This window comes from Protopterus annectens, chromosome 1.part0 (assembly GCF_019279795.1).
Source record: "Protopterus annectens isolate FY-2018-M chromosome 1.part0, PAN1.0, whole genome shotgun sequence".
Taxonomy (NCBI): domain Eukaryota; kingdom Metazoa; phylum Chordata; order Ceratodontiformes; family Protopteridae; genus Protopterus; species Protopterus annectens.
This window is the reverse complement of record NC_056725.1, coordinates 1155971740-1155987980: the sequence shown is the minus strand read 5'-3', so window position 1 is coordinate 1155987980 and position 16241 is coordinate 1155971740. Positions and strand designations below refer to the sequence as shown.

At 44.3% G+C, this 16241-nt stretch overlaps 1 protein-coding gene across 2 annotated transcripts in view; it reads left to right on the top strand.

Moving 5' to 3' along the window:
• The window catches only part of ATG5 (autophagy related 5), a 1857662-nt gene extending 1843732 nt beyond the window's left edge, over positions 1-13930 (top strand). For both annotated transcript variants that reach the window (XM_044065239.1, XM_044065232.1), the window contains one exon: positions 12881-13930. In XM_044065239.1, coding sequence (XP_043921174.1) covers positions 12881-13017 — 137 coding nt within the window. In that variant the 3' untranslated portion in view covers positions 13018-13930. The remainder of the gene's footprint in view (positions 1-12880) is intronic.
• Positions 13931-16241: the final 2311 nt, after the last annotated feature.

Sequence of the window (16241 nt, the reverse complement as noted above, 5' to 3'; positions counted from 1 at the left end):
CCACATTCCACCAGAGCTACAGCCACCTCTACAGCATTCTTAAGAGGGGTGCCTACTAAGGACATTCTAGAAGCTGCTACATGGAGCTCCGTGCATACATTCTCCAAACACTACAATCTCCCTCTATACTCCAGATCCAGAGCAGGCTTTGCTTGGCAGTCCTGCAGGGTTTGATTGCCACACCATCCTTTTTAGAGCATTCCTCCTCCCCCAGCTAAGCTATGGTATTCTACCCACATGTTATGACTGCAGTTGCATTCTTGAAGGACATAGTACAGTTTTGTACCTACCATAAATGTAGATGTCCGATAGACATGCAACTGCAGTCGGATTTTCCCTCCCTCCATACCCCTCTATGCCTAGGGTCCACTCCTATCCCTGTTACTCTTAGCTGGGGATATCTGTTATGGTGTATTTGTTTTATTGCTCATTTATTTGTCTGGAATCCTGTTTTTGTCTTCCAATTTGATTACAGCCTTCCTTGGAGGGCACCTGGCATTTGGGGCAAGAAACACTGAAGAAAATGGCGTTGGCTGATGCTTATGTACTCCAGCCGCTCTGACGTCGGAGAGAAATGCGACATCAGCCGACGTCGGACCCAGACTTTCCGGCCGACCGAGGGCTGCCTGAGGCAGGACAACCCACATGTTATGACTGCAGTTGCATGTCTATCGGACATCTACATTTATGGTAGGTACAAAACTGTACTTTCTCCATCTTCATTAACGACCTTTATACTGTCATCCCAAAAGTCTAGCTGTATCCAATATGCTGATGACTCTACTCTGATTTGCTCAGCCACATCTCCAGTAGAGTTATGGTCAGCTACCCAGACCACCTTTAATACAATAGAAAACTGGCTTTCTGAACATCGTCTGATCCTAAATCCCAAAAAATCTAAAATGCTGTTATTTTCACCAACACGTAGGTCTACCGCTTTCACCTTTACCATAAAATTGAATGATGGCACAATAATCTCCCCTGACCCATCTACAAAACTATTAGTTGTCATCATAGACAATAATCTAAAATTTGACCTACATGTTAACCAAACTATCAAAACCATCAATAAAAAACTAGAGTCACTTTACAGAATAAAAGCGTTCCTAATCCCTCCAGTTAAAATTGCCATAGCTCGCTCTCACCTTCTTTCAACTGTTCTGTATGCATCCCCTCTACTCTTGAATTTAAACAAGACTGTCCTTAACAATCTCTCAATTTGCTACAACCACATTGCCAGGTTTGCCACTGGGCTGCCTTTTAGGACACATCATTGCATCAATCTAAATCAGCTTGGGTGGCTTGAACTACCTAGCCTAATCCAGTATAACCAACTGATTATGGCCTATAAAATCCTCTATAATCCGGACAGTACTCCTGCACTTAAAAATATTATCACCCCCTATAACAATCCTAGACCGCTTCGATCCTCTAACAAACTACTAATTCAGACTAGCAAAATTAATAACACAGCCGGTGATTCTCTCTTTGCAAACTCTGTAAGTAGATCCTGGAACTCACTTCTGGCTGATATTACCTTACTTTCCACCTTAGGTCAATTTAAAACTAGACTCAGACAACATTTGTCACTTCACTGGCTATGTCAATGTATCAAGCCTGGCTAACTCTCTCTAGAATGTGTAAAAATCTGTTAACCAGTTTACTGTGTAATTTAATTTAATCCTGACTTGTGCTCAGGATTAACTGTAACCTGTGGAACTTGTTTAACTTGCTTACTTATGTAATCTCTGTAAAGAGTCTGTTTGTAATATGTAATGCTGGTATTATGTAATGCTGTATCTGCTTACCCTTGGAGCTTTTCTCCCCGGGCCTCCGCTGAAAATGGAAATGCATCCAGTCGGACTATCCCAGTCAACAAATGTAAAATAAATAAATAAAATAAACTACATCTAGGGGTGAGACGCCATCATGTTTTACATGCAAGTTTTTATTGGTTGAGAAGGTGCAAGCAGATAATAGGAAAAGTTAGGAATGATAGGAGGACATACTCTAGAGCTGTGCAAACCAAGGGGTGTTGTTTTTTTTTACAAATGTGTTCTGATTGCACCATGCAAACAAAAAGTAATGGTGGTTGATAAAACATTTATATCTGAAGTATAAAGCAGAAACTCATATGCAATAGCTTGATCTGGCTTGAAGTATTATGTGCTGCTGTTATTGAAAATGTGTGTGCAAATGTTGTAGAGCTATCTTGGAGTGGCTACAGGGGTGTACACAATTGGTACATTGTCATGTACCACCTTATAGGTTCATAGGTAGGTACTAGGCTATCGGCCCAAGGGCCTAAGTAAGTCTAGCCAACAAGGTTCCCTGGCTTACGCCACCCAAGAAAGTTAATTTCCTGTGTCCCTGTCGAGCAGAGCCACAGAAGTTATCCCCGGGGTGTATTTCCTATTTCCCATCCACTCGTCAAGATTTTTCTTGAAGAGTGCTAATGAGGAACTTTGCTTGACATAGATGGGTAGCTTGTTCCAGCGTATAGGAAGTCTCTGGGACAGGTGTCTATCCCTCTAGCATGTCCTGTTTATTGTGGAGACAAGGTTTAGGTCCCTAGAACGTGTAGCTTGGAGGGATTGGGATTTCTTTAGGTGTAGTATGTCCAACAGCTGTGGGTTTAACATAGCTTTATGTGTTAGGCAGAGATCTGCTCAGAGTAGGCGATATGCTACAGAGTAAAGCTGGAGTTTTTTGAGAAGGTCAGTGTAGGGCATCTGATTGAGGCCAGTAATCCTCTTTGTGAGGTTCTTATGTAGCCTTTCCAGCTACAGCAAATGTCTTGTGAGGTACGTTCCAAAAGGGGTGTTGTACTCTATAATGGGTCTAATGAGTGCCGAGTACAGGGGAACAATGACCTCTTTTTTCCCTGGATGAGAACCCTTTTGTGATGGTGTGCCACATAGAAGGATTTCCTGACTGCTGTGGCGATGTGATTATCAAAGGAGAAACTACTGTCCATCTGGGTCCCAAGGTCTCTTATCACACATTTGGCGTTAAGTAGACAACCATTTATGTGGTAGTTCATGGGTACAGCGTTTTTACCAAAGGGGATGACAATGCACTTTTTGGCATTGAGCTTGAGGCCATGCCTCTGACACCAGGCATCTGTCTCAGTGAGGCCTTCTGTAGGATGTCCACATCATTTGGGGACTCGACTATGGCTCCTAGTTTGCAGTCATCTGTGAACTTCATTAGCCAGAGGCCTTCTGTGTTAGCCTGTACTTCAGAGAAGTAGATACCAAACAGGAAAGGTCCCAAGACTGAACCCTGTGGTACTCCAGTTGTCACTGGTTTGAAGTCAGATTTGGAGTCTGCAACCCTTTACAGTGTGGGTTCTGCCAGTGAGCCAGTTGGCAACCCATTTTGTGATTTAGGGATTTATACCTAGTTAAGTGAGTTTAGCTATAATTCCAGAATGGGGGGATGGTGTCGAAAGCCTTGGCGAGGTTAAGATAGGCTGTGTAAACCACCTTACCCTTGTCTACAGCTTTGGTGACTGCCTCATAGAAGTCAGTCAGGTTTAGAAGGCATGATCTGCCTTTCACAAACCCGAGCTGGGTGGGGTTCAGAGTCTGGAGGTTACCAATGTCGTTTTATGAGTTCCATGGTGATACTTTCCATGGCCTTACAGACCAGGCTCATCAGGCTAATAGGGCGATAGTTCCCAGGATCAGTGGTGGCCCCCCCTTAGTGAAGTGGGATAACTGTTGCTGTGTGCTTGTCAGTGGGCAACAAAACATGACGTGAGACTATGACTGAACATGGTGCCTAGGTGGGGAGCCAGTTCGTTCTGAAATTCGTGTAAAACGCAGCCTGGGATGTTGTCCGGTCTCATGGATGCTGTGTTTTTGGTTTTAGAGAGTGCAGCTTTTACCGGCATATATGTGATTACAGGGACACTCTGCATTCTTCCTGTATAGATATGGGCCTTTTAGGGGGTGAGAGTGAGGGTAAAGTTAGCACTGAACCTATCTGCCATTATGTTGGCAATATCAGTTTGTTCTGTAATTTTCGTGCCGTTGTGCTTTAACTCAGAGCAGATCTGGGTGTTGCCATTGAGATTCTTGACATAGCTATAGAGTGCTTTGTGGTTGCCCTTGGAATCAGTGGCAATTTTGTTTTCATAGCTAGCTTTAGAGGATCTTATAAGGGATCTCAGCTTCTTACTGAGGCTGAGCAGGGAGCTTCTGTACTCATGGGATTTTACTCTCTTTTGCAGCAGTTTCTTCCTTCTGTTGTTCATTTATGGCAGGGGACCACCAGATTGGCTTCCTTTTTTTTGGAGGATAGCGTCTTGGTTCTGTTTGGGATAACACGATCCATGCACTTGTGTAAGTGCTTATAGAGTGCATTTGTGTAGAATAGAATTCAGCAGTCGTAACTGTGTTGTCCACCTGCATGGGTGTTATGAAGTTCGCCACTTCTCTCTTAAGAATCATGAAGGCTTTGGAGAAATCTTTTACCATGGTTTCCTTAATGGTAGGTGGGAGTGGAATTCGGATATCTAGGGTGATTAGCTTATGGTCGGATCTGACCAACGAGGAGCTGACTTTAGGTGTGGAACACCGGTCACTCATGTTGGTAATGACTAGGTCTAGGATATTGTTGCCCCTAGTGGGGGTGTGGATAAGTTAATCCAGGGCATTGGAATTTATGAATTCCAGAAAGCGTTGAGAGAAGGAGTTGGTATATGAGTAGTTTTCCCAGTTAATGGTGGGGTAGTTGAAATCGCCCATTGTTAGGGTGTTTGGTTGAACCCTAATATTTGCCAGTATATTAAGAAAAGAGGAGTGGGAATCCTGGGGCATGGTGGGGGATCTATAGCAAGCTACAATTTGGATTGCAGGTTTGCTCAGAGTTAGTTGCACTTGGATAACCTCAGGTGCATTATGCTGCGCGTCTAGCCTGGAGGTGTGGATATCCTTAATGAATATGGACACACCTCCGCCTTTAGTGTTCTGGTCCAGGTTAGATGGCCAAAAAGTGTGGTATGAGTTATAGCCTGGTAATGCAGGGGTGCTCTTTAGATCCTTGAATCAGGTCTCAGTCACTGCACAGATATCAGTGTTCTCCATTTTAAGGCGTGCCTCGAGTGAGTGCATTTTGAGATTTAGACTTCTAGCATTGAGTAGCATTACCCTCAGTTTTTGCTTGCCTCTTCCTGTTACAGTGGTGAAATTGTCATTTGAACCTTGCTTAAAAAAGGCACTATAGGGGCAGCAAGACCCTTAGCCAGTATCCTGAATCCCAGGGGGCAACAGGTGCAGGCCATTTCTGGCAAAGCATCGTGGCCTGTTGACCATGTCGTCCCAAGCAGACAGATACTGGATCCCCTTAGAATGACATCAGAAGCTTAGCCAATTGTTGAAGTCAATCATTTTGTCCTTCTACTGCGGTATAATTCTGGGCAATGGCAGGATGCTACTCAGAGCTAGGGTCATACCTGCCTGGGCTACAAGATCGGAGAGCTCTTCCATGTCTCTTTTCATGTAGCCAGGGAGGTATGTCTCAGGTGATTCACACCAACCTGGACAATGACAGTCATATTTGTACTTATTGTGGAGTGACCTGAGTACGTGGGTTATGTGGCGGATCCTGGCACCCGACAGGCAGCTGACAAGTAACCTTCTTCTTGTTTAGCCTGGTGAGTGGGACATCAGTGTGCCTGACTATAGAGTCACCTATGACTAGTATGTTGGGTACGTTGTTTTGCCTTATGGGCTGTGGTTTATTGGCACACTGAGTCTGTGGGCTATGTGTCATTTGGGTTGCGTTGGGGGGTGGAGGTTGCTTGCATTTCTGCTTTCGAGGTCACTGTTGCTTGAGCAGATTATTATTTGGAGCCTCTGCAAATGTTTTTGTGTTTCTATGTCTGGATTGTGGTGGTGTAGGTTTAGTGGGACTATGTGATGAGTGTGGTGTGGTGCAAGTGTTTACCTTCTCCTCTTGACTGTTAAGTTCAGTCTTGGTTGGAGAGAGCTTTATCTCTAGTTTGGCTAGATAAGTACATCTGTCACAGGTTGTGGTGTTGGGTGGTAGGAGGAGAGGATTGTCTCTGTACATACATTGCCCCAAGATGCCCAGATTCATCAGCTAGTCAGGAGAGAGCACTGGGAGCTGACCCTTGGACATGTCTGAATAAAAAATGACTTTCCTCTAGACAAGTGAGGAAAGTGAGTATAAGAGCTGATGTGAAGTTGTTCAATCTCGCCTTTCATTCTTTACTGATGGGTTCGGAGCTGATCCCTCGGCTCCGATATGGCCATTTGCAAAGCTCAAAGTTTACCACTAGCTTGAGACCACGCCCCTTATCCCTTGATGCACTGCTGGAATTAACCCAGATCTAGTTTGCCGCGGCACAGATCTCAGTGGTTCCAGTTCGCTCAAGCCAATTTTCAACAAAAAGTGTTTTTCGCAAGTTATTTAATAATTTTTTTTATTATTCAATAGATTAGTCTTAGAGTAGTTTCTGTAGTTTTCTATAAGATCCCTTACTGTTCGTGTGCCTTTTGAATAGCTTAGTTGTAGTGGCCTCGTGTTTGGCCTGGTTGTTTCCTTAATTATATAGATATACATATTTATTAGTGTTGGCCCTTCTTTCTCTGGGCCCATTGTTTAGAGTGTGTGTGTTTTCTATTGTTCTAGTTTATCACCTGTTTTTCTATGCTTGTTAACTTGAGCCTAGGCATGTTTTTTGTGATACATAACTGGCTGTGACTTTTAGGCTTTATTTAGGCTTGTGTGGCTTGTTTGTAGTGTTAAGCCTAAAGGAATTTTCTTGGATATGTCTGAGGATAAGGACAAACACTCAAAGTCTGGGTTCAAGAAATGTCCAGACTGCGGGCAAAAGATGTCTGTCACTGATAGGCATGTTCAGTGCATATATTGTTTAGGTGCTGTGCATTTGCAGGAGTCCTGCAGTATTTGTCACTCCTTTTCCTCAAGGGTATTGTTGGAGAGGAAAAGGAAGCTTGTTGATAGAGGCTTGCTGAAGCATCCTTTTGCCAAAGCTTTGAGTGACCAGGATGGGGCCAGCAAGTCCTCCAAGTCTTCAAAATCTTCAGGGCACTCCAAGGTTTCTAGAGAATCAAAAAAGTCTAAAAAAATGGAGGATTCCGGGACATCGGCTCCACAGCTCGCAGAGCCGAGTATCTTTTCGTTTCAGAGCCGGCCCACTGTTTTGGAGCCGCTATCTGAGAGACCTGCATCTCCACTCCTTCAATCGGTGCATTCCTCTAGGTCTTCTGTCAGCCTCTCGGATTTGGATATGGACCGATTGGTGCAGAAGCTCTTACGTGCACCAGGCCTTGCTAAATTGTTGTCTGCTACGTAACTGAAGACCACCACCCCGGATTTGACTGCTCCTCTTCCGTGCCATACCAGACCTTTGGAGCTGGAGGGGGCCAACCTTCTGATCGTGGAGCCTTTGGAGCTGAGACCTGCTCCGGTGTCATGGGTTTCATCTACTCTGACATCCTCTAAGCCAACTGGGGACTCTAGGAGCCGACACTCTCTTGTCGGGTCCGGGGAGGATAGTTGCACCAACTTGTCGGTGCCGACTCTTCCTCTCGGGACCTCGGCTCAGATGAGCTTGGTTCCTACCTCCGGCTTGGAACGCAAGGCCTTGTTGCGGGAGGGGCTGGAGGTTCCTTCGGGTCGGTCAACTCCTCCTCATCAGAGCCGTGATGCCTTCGAAGCCATGAGGAGAGCCTTGTCCCCAAAGACATCCTCGACACCAGGTCTGGCCTCTTCTTCCCCTAAAGCTCATGTGTCCGCTTCTGCCTCCATTGTCCAGGCCAAGCGTAGAGACACAGGGCGGACCTTGCTCTTCCGAGACTTCCCCAGAGGCTCCCACTGAGGAGGTCCCCAGGAAGAGGTTGTGCAAGAGGGGACACTTGGACTCCCCACAGGAGTCTTTGACATCTGACACTGACTTGGATGAGTTAGAAGGGTCCCCATGATCCCCCTCTGAGGATATCTCCTTTGCGGAGATACTCGAGATCCTTAGGGGTGACTGGCAGTCCAAAAGCCCTACTGAGGATGAGTCAGTTCTCCTAAAGGCTTTTGGGTCTCAACCTTCCACCTCTTGGTTGTTTTGTTTCCGCCCTTCGATGAGCTCATGCAGCTGGTCTCACGGAGGGCGTGGGAGTAACTGGAGTCCATGGAACCTGTCCCTTGGAGGCCTAAAACTTTCATTTCTGCCCCCATAGATAAATCCTTTTTGTCCAAAGGAGTCCCTGTTGATAACATAGTGGGGCGGCGGCCACCAAAAAAGGAAGCGTCTGTCACTTCCTCATCGATCCATCCTCCTAACAGAGAGTCCAGGATCATGGATCAGTATGGGAAACGCATGTTTAGTTCAGCAACTTTTACACTCCAATCCCTGAACTATTTGACCCATTTCACCAGACTGCAAAGAGATCTCCTTAAGGAGTTGGGAGATGCTCTTCAGGGTACTGTAGCTGCAGGGGCTTCCGGCAAAGTTGCTGCCCAGCTTGCTACCCTAAATTCCATTGTGAACTCGTCCATGTGTCTCATATCATTTGAAGTCGATGGGATGAGTAGGGCAGCAGGTACAGGAATTTCTTTAAAAAGACATTCCTGGATGCACTTGTGTTACTTCACGGTGCCCTTTAAGTCTTCATTTGTCAACACCCCTTTTGATGGCTCATCTCTCTTTGGGCCTAAAGTGAAGGAAACTCTGACCAGGTGTGAACAGGAGGGAAAGACTCTGTCTGCCGTCGGAGTCTGTTTTTCCACCCCTACCTGGCCTTACCCCAAAGGGGAGGAAAATGTAGTTCCGAAAAGCCCAAGGAGCCTTTCAGGACACACGTGGTGAACCCCCCCTCTTGGGGCAGAGGAGGGGGTAATAATGGAAGACGCCAACCTCGCAGCAGAGGGGGGTCCACAACATCAGGGTGACGGAGATCACTTCTCTGGTCAACCCTATCAGCGCTCCTGAAAGGAGGCCCGACTGTCCTGCCTTGGAGGCAGTCGGGGGTCACTTATCTTTGTGCCCAGATGCCTGGCAAGATGTAACAAACGACAGCTGGGTACAAAGTATTATTTCTGGAAGGTATTTCATACCATTCTCCACTCCACCCACACCCGCAAGGAGAATCCCAGAACATTCCACCCAGTTACAGGGAACAAGCAACTATAGAGGTCCACAAGTTGCTAGAAAAAAAGAGTCATCCAGCCAGTCCCAGCAGACCAAACAGGATCCGGAACTTATTCTTTTTGGTTCCAAAGAAAACCGGGGACTGGAGACCTATTTTGGACTTCAGCAGACTCAACCAATTTGTGAAGAAAGAGAAGTTCCGGATGGTCACGCTACAGTCTATACTTCCCTTTTTAGGGAGAGACAATTGGATGTGCTCGATAGATCTCAAGGATGCGTACTACCACATAAAAATGGCCAGGCCATCCAGGGATCATCTGCATTTCTGGCTGGGAGCCAATCATTATCAATTTCGAGCCCTGCTCTTTGGTCTCACTACAGCCCCCAGAGTGTTCAAATGCATGGCAGTGGTCACGGCTCACCTGAAGCATCTAGGATTCCAGGTGTTTCCGTACCTAGACGATTGGCTCCTTACCTCCACCACCAGACATCAACTGATTCAGGTAAGAGAATACACTCTGACACTCTGCAATCACTTAGTCATTACAGTCAACTCAGAAAAATCTGCCTTGTCGCCATCGCAGCATATCGTCTTTATAGGGGCAGAGTTGGACACTTCAACCACCACTCTACGACTACCAATCGAGAGGGTCTTTCTTCTTCACCAGCATGTCAGCTCATTGGTGTCGAAGGACAGAGCACCAGCCGCAGAAGTTTTAAAAGTATTGAGTTTGATGGCGGCAGCAATCTTGGCCATACCATTAGCAAGGATGCATATGCGGATTCTTCAGTGGCTGCTGTTCACTCAGTGGACTTATCAGGAACTTCCAATGAATCACGATTTTAATTTCAAACTCTTGCAAGTGAGCTCTCCAGTGGTGGTTGACGTCTCTTCATGTAACCATAGGATGCCCCTTTGTACTACCCTCTCCAGTAGCCACTGTGACCACGGATGCTTCCCTGCTAGGGTGGGGGTGGGGGGCATTTCAGGGAAAGACTGCCCAAGGCACGTGGATGGATCAAGAGTCACATCTGCATGTCAGTGTTCTGCAGATGAGAGCAGTACTTCTGGCGTTCCAGTACTTCCAAGACTCTCTTCCTCTAGGGATGATTGCAGTTCAGACAGACAATATGTCCGTGGTCTGGTACTTGAACAAGCAAGGCAGGACCAAGTTTTACCCCCCTTTGCTGAGAAGCCCTCAGAGTTTGGCAGTGGGCTGTCTCCTCCCAGCGCTTTCTGTTGGCAACGCACATCCCGGGGAGATCCAACCTGATAGCAGACAAACTGAGCAGGGCAATCTTGTTGCCGCATGAGTGGTCCCTCAAACAAGAGATTGCGGACAGGATTTTCCACAAATGAGGCCAGCCTTGTTGAGATCTTTTTGCCAGTCATATCAACACGAAATGCAGAAGCTACTTTGCCTTGATTCCCCCTCTGGGAGAACCAACGAGAGACGCACTCGTACACAATTGCCCCCCGGGTCTCTTCTATGCCTTTCCTCCAATCCTGCTAATATCCAGATTTCTACAGAAAACAGAAGTCGCTGGGAAGGACTGTCATTCTTATAGCCCCTCATTGGCCTCGGCAGATTTGGTTCCCATTTCTTCATCATCATCTCTTGGAAGATCCATGGATTCTGGACCCAGTTCCGGACCTTCTAACACATCCATCGGGGACCTCCATCCTTCCTTGTAGTCACTGAAGCTAACAGCTTGGCTGCTCCAGTTCCCCTCATAGCCAGGCTTCATAACCTTTCTAATGAGACAAGGCAGATCCTCTTGTCTTCCCATAAGCTTTCCACCAGAAGATTATAGTTTAGTAAGTGGAAGAGATTTTCCATATGGGCCTCTAAGCAGAACATTGATCCTTATCAAGCCCCCTTGACGTCCATATTAGAATTCTTGACTATGATCTTTAATAAAGGAGCTGCAGCCGCTACAGTTTGGGTCCAGTTGGCTGCTATATCTAGCTTTCATCTCGGAGTTGACGGGCTAAACAGTATGGCCCACAAGTTGTCCAAGGCCTTTCTCAAATGAACCTTTCACATGAGGCCTCCAGTGAAAACTCCTTATTCTCCTTGGAATTTAAACTTTATGCTGTCTCGTATCATCTTGTGATCTCAAAATTTATATCATGGAAAACTATATTTCTGGTGGCTATTACTTCTGCCAGCAGAGTGTCAGAACTTCAAGCTTTATCTGTCAGCCCTCCTTATTTGGTTTTTCATGCTGCTAGAGTATCTCTTAGGACAAACCTATCCTTTTTGCCCAAAGTTTGTTTAGAATCAAATATCAATCAAGTCATTGAGTTGCCAGTCTTTTTCCCTTACCATTCCAATAAACTTGAGTATATGCTGCACAAACTTGATGTTCACAGAGAGCTCAGATATTATTTGGACAGAACAAAAGACGTTAGAAAATCAGACCAGCTCTTTGTGTCTTTCTCTGAAGCCAGAAAATGTAGACCAGTGACTAAAACAACACTTTCAAAATGGCTTTCTGATTGTATCACCTTTGTTTATTCAACTGCTAATATGCCCTTACTACACAAGATTAAAGCTCATTCTACCAGAGCAGTTTCTACATCATCTGCATTCCAAGCCAAATTGCCCCTTGATAACATTTGTGCTGCTGCCACTTGGTATAAACCTCATACTTTTATCACTCATTACAAAGTTGATAAGGCCTCCACGGGCAGGGCTTCCTTTGGGTCTACGGTCCTGAAGAATGTACTCCCGTGAGCCACCCGAGATTGAGGGTGCTAGGGATGCTACCCATCAGTAAAGAATGAACGGCAAGATTGAACAACTTCACATTAAGAAGTTATGTACTCACCATAACGTTCCATGTGAGTTGTTCCATCTCACCTTCATTCTTATGTCCCTCCCTCCATCTACCACGTGGCTGATAGTTGACCTAGAGGCTGGTCTCATCCTGGTTACTCAATTCTTCCTGTCTATGGGAGGCTAGTTCTCTTACATGGATATAGTACACGCAGCAAACAAGATCTGAGGTAATTCCAGCAGTGCATCATGGGATAGGGGGCTTGGTCTCGAGCTACTGGTAAACCTTGCGCTTTGCAAACGGCCGTATCGGAGCCGAGGGATCAGCTCCGAACCCATCAGTAAAGAATGAAGGCGAGATGGAACAACTCACATGGAACGTTATGGTGAGTACATAACTTCTTATTTTTCTCTAGACAAGTGAGGAAAGTGAGTATAAGAGCTGTTTTTCTCTAAGCAAGCGAGAAAAGTAAGTACAGAAGCTGTTTTCCTCTAGGTAAAGAGGAAGGTTGAGTGCTGTAGTAATTTGTAGCTTATTTAGTGCTAACAACAAGTACTGAACAAGTCTTGAGCACGAATAAGCAAATTCAAGTGCTAAAACTAAGAATCTGTACCTGGATCTTGTGGTAGATAGGCTACCTAGTGCTTACCACTCTCACTGATAAGCTAGAAGGCTTCCCTCAAACACAGAAAGGCGGGGGGGGGGGGCTTAGAAGCTTCGGTTCATAAGAGTTGTAGTGTGAACAGCCCACCCCTCCCACTGATGAGCATTGAGGCTAGGAGGAGATGTCTGAAATTAAAAGGTGTGGGATGTATCAGGAGGAATAAAGCTGGTTGGCTGACATTTGCACGTCCAAATGATGTTAACACTAATCACATGTATTGAGTACAAACTGAATTTTTACAAAAAATACTTGGATGGCTTACTGCTAACTTAACTGATTTTTTTCTTAAATAGATGGTGAAAAGAAATTCCAAGTGATGATCCATGGAATTGAACCTTTGCTTGAGACCCCAATGCAATGGCTGAGTGAGCATCTGAGTTACCCAGACAACTTCCTTCACATCAGCGTCATCCCTCAGCCCACAGATTAAGGAAAAAACTATATATTGAAACATTCTCAGACCCAGACTGTTACAAACTGCATATATTCATACTGGATGCAGTAACGTACATCGATGCTGCTCTTCTGTATCAACAGAAGCAGGGAAAAAAAAACTGTTGCAAGACTAACAGGAAGAGTTTCGTCACCAGATAAGAGCAGTGGGGCTGGGTCTAGCACGCATCACAGCTGCTCTCATTAACCTCAGTTACAGTATACAGGAGGTATTTTTGGACCACTGTGTCTTTGCTGTTTTCTTGTAAAATACAGTAAAGGTGAAACATTCTCAGCCAGCAGAGCAAATGGAAAACTGTGGTAACTGATTACTGTTTCTGAAGAATAAACAAACAAACAAGGGTATTTTCTAATGTACCCATAAGTGAGCAATTATGTTCAGGTAGTGGAAATGTTGGTTTGAACTTTCCAGAGAATTAGATTATCTCACGGGGAAAATTAAGAAGTATCTCTTTTCATAATAATTAGCAGGTCAGTGTACTGCAGTAAATTCTACCAGGTGTTTTGTAGCAGCTAATTACTGTAAACCTCTTATTTTTAGAACTGTTTGTATGCTTAATGTATCTCTTTGCCTGCTTTGTTAATTTCCAGTATCAGACTGGGGTCTATACACAGATCTATATACATATATATATTTTTTTCATTACTTACAGTAACACAGGTGTATGACATTTAATTTTCACTGTCACTACAATGCTACTGCAGTTCTTACAATGTCCAGATGTTTATATTTTGAAATATATGAGTGAAAGTAACTTTTTTCCTTCTAAATTCTGTAAAAATATTGTTCTGATTCTTAAGAAATCAAATCCTTTTACTGGAGCAAGACATAGTCTACAAGGGACTTGGATTATTTTAATAAATGCACATTAAACTTGTAAATAGGCTGAGCCTGGGGCAGTTGTGCTTTAATTGAAAAAATGTTCTTTACTTTGTAGGGTTGGATATTTGAGAAGGATTTTATCTGTTTTTCTTGAATTTAGTTCATTGTATATGCTGCAGTGCAGAGCTCTCTGAAGCAAAACTATGAGTGGGTGATCGATAGTGTAATGTGGTTCCCCAGACAGACTGAGCTTTCATAACCACTGTCAGCCACAAATCTTCAGTATATTTGATGAAACTGGAAAAACAGCAAGAAATGGGCAGTGAGATGTGGGTTTCAGAACAACCCTGGGAGTGATGGGCTTCTGTAGGCTTTACTGCTAATTTACTGGTGTGCAGTCTTATAAATTCGTATAAAGTGAGCAAATTTACTATCCTGCTTTAAAGTTTTTTTTGTTTGTTTTTTTGGTGATGTTTCCTGTTTCCTCTTCTTGCACTCCTATGTTTTGGGACAAAATGTTACTTGTATTTTAAACTCTTCTCTGATTTCAGCAAAACATAGGACGTTTATTCTGAGGCTTGAAAATGTGTTTGCAGCTCTGAATATTTTAGTAATGCATTTGTCATACAGCTAGTCTGTGTGTTTCAGATGTCTCCCAGATATGAACTAGGAATGGCATTCAAAATGGTATCATGTGGGAGTGTTTAGCTTTCTAATGATAGAAAGGTGTACCAGTTCTAAAATTCAGCATACACATTGATCACAATGCTTTACCCTGTTTTACAGGTAGAATTTTCCATCACATTTACCTTTTGCTGAAGTCCTAGATCATTTTGAGTGTTCATGTTACTTTTTGTTTTTGCTGTCATTAAACATTGCATGCTTTTTGGTAAAATACTAGTTCCTTCGAGTGAGAGCCATTGCAGCTTAAAGCGACCAAGTGCCAGAACCACCTTTGGTTCTTTCTGCAAGCAGTCTTGTTTTAACTGTCACTCTTATACGCTTCAGTGTAACTACATATTCCTTCCACTTCCTTAGCACGTACTGTTTTGTGAGAGGACCAAACTTGCTAGCAGTTAACAATCCAATGTATGGGAAGCCATAAAGAGTCAGACTACTTTAGTCAGGTGCAAACATAGCATATTGAATCTTGCTTAGTTATACTCTGGCAGGTGGCTGCTTATTATGGTATGACAGATGGTCTGTGTAGTCACAGTTGCAGTAATAACAGCAAAGGATCCCTACTGCAAGCAAGTTCCAATGTGTGTTCTAACTTCCAGAGTTTTGGATGCTTCCCCACCTTGGCCAGATTAACTCTTTCTTGCCTTGGGCATGGGTATATTCCCAGCATAAAGAGAGAGAGTTCATTTGTGTTAGTTTATTTCTTACTGGAGTACACAAACATCTTGACTAGGCATGACATTGTTAGTCAGTCCTTCAGTTCAGTCCAGACTGTCCAAAGGAGATAGAGACCCTGCTGGAGAACAATTTTTCTTCAGTTTATGTAATGCTGATATTTATAATATTGTTACTTTTGTATTTGACCATGGGTTATGTCTGTTCACACAAATGTTGCTAACTGTACATGCAAAGAGAATGTACAACATATGAACTTCATTACCCAGTCTTTTGCTTAGACCCGCATCCCGGCATATTCTCCTACTTTGATATTTATGCAGATTTTAGCAGGAAGATACTGTAGCGTAAACAGTAGTCTCTGCAGGTCAACCACAGTTACAGGCCCTAGCCTAGAGAAACTTCATTTTTGATGACTTTCAGCAATCATCTGCTGAGGCATCCTACTCAAGAAACAAATTTATGAAGAAGTGCTCCCACCATGAAAAGTTAGGTATAAGTTGTCTGCCATATTGAACTACTTTCTTCACAATCATATCTGACCCTTTGTGGAATGACAAAAGGTGGCCAAGGACTTTTCCTTGTTCTTGCAGATCATGTAGGTCACATCAGAACAACCATCTATTTCAGCTTTGGGGGGGGGGTGACCCTCCCTCCCTTAGAAAGCAAAGAGGCAAGTGTCTCCAAAGAGATTTCTGTGACTCAGAAGGGGAGGAAGACCTAGCTTATACTTCACAGCTGTCTGCCCATTTGTGCTGGAGTAGAGATGAGGACACTGTGTCTTCTGTGCCCCCCCCCCCCCCATAAGACATCTTATCTGAAGAGATTCTTTGTCTAATGAAAAAGCATTTCAAATAGGAAGGCAGAGAGGTCTGAGAGACCCAAATGGGATAGATAGATTTTTTTGGAGAGTTTGGATTCTCCAGAAGCCTTGGCCATGCCTCCAGTTTTCTGGGTTATAGAGGCTACCTTTGAGACAGCATCCATAGATGCAGACTCCCAGTTCTCAGCTATGAAGAAAC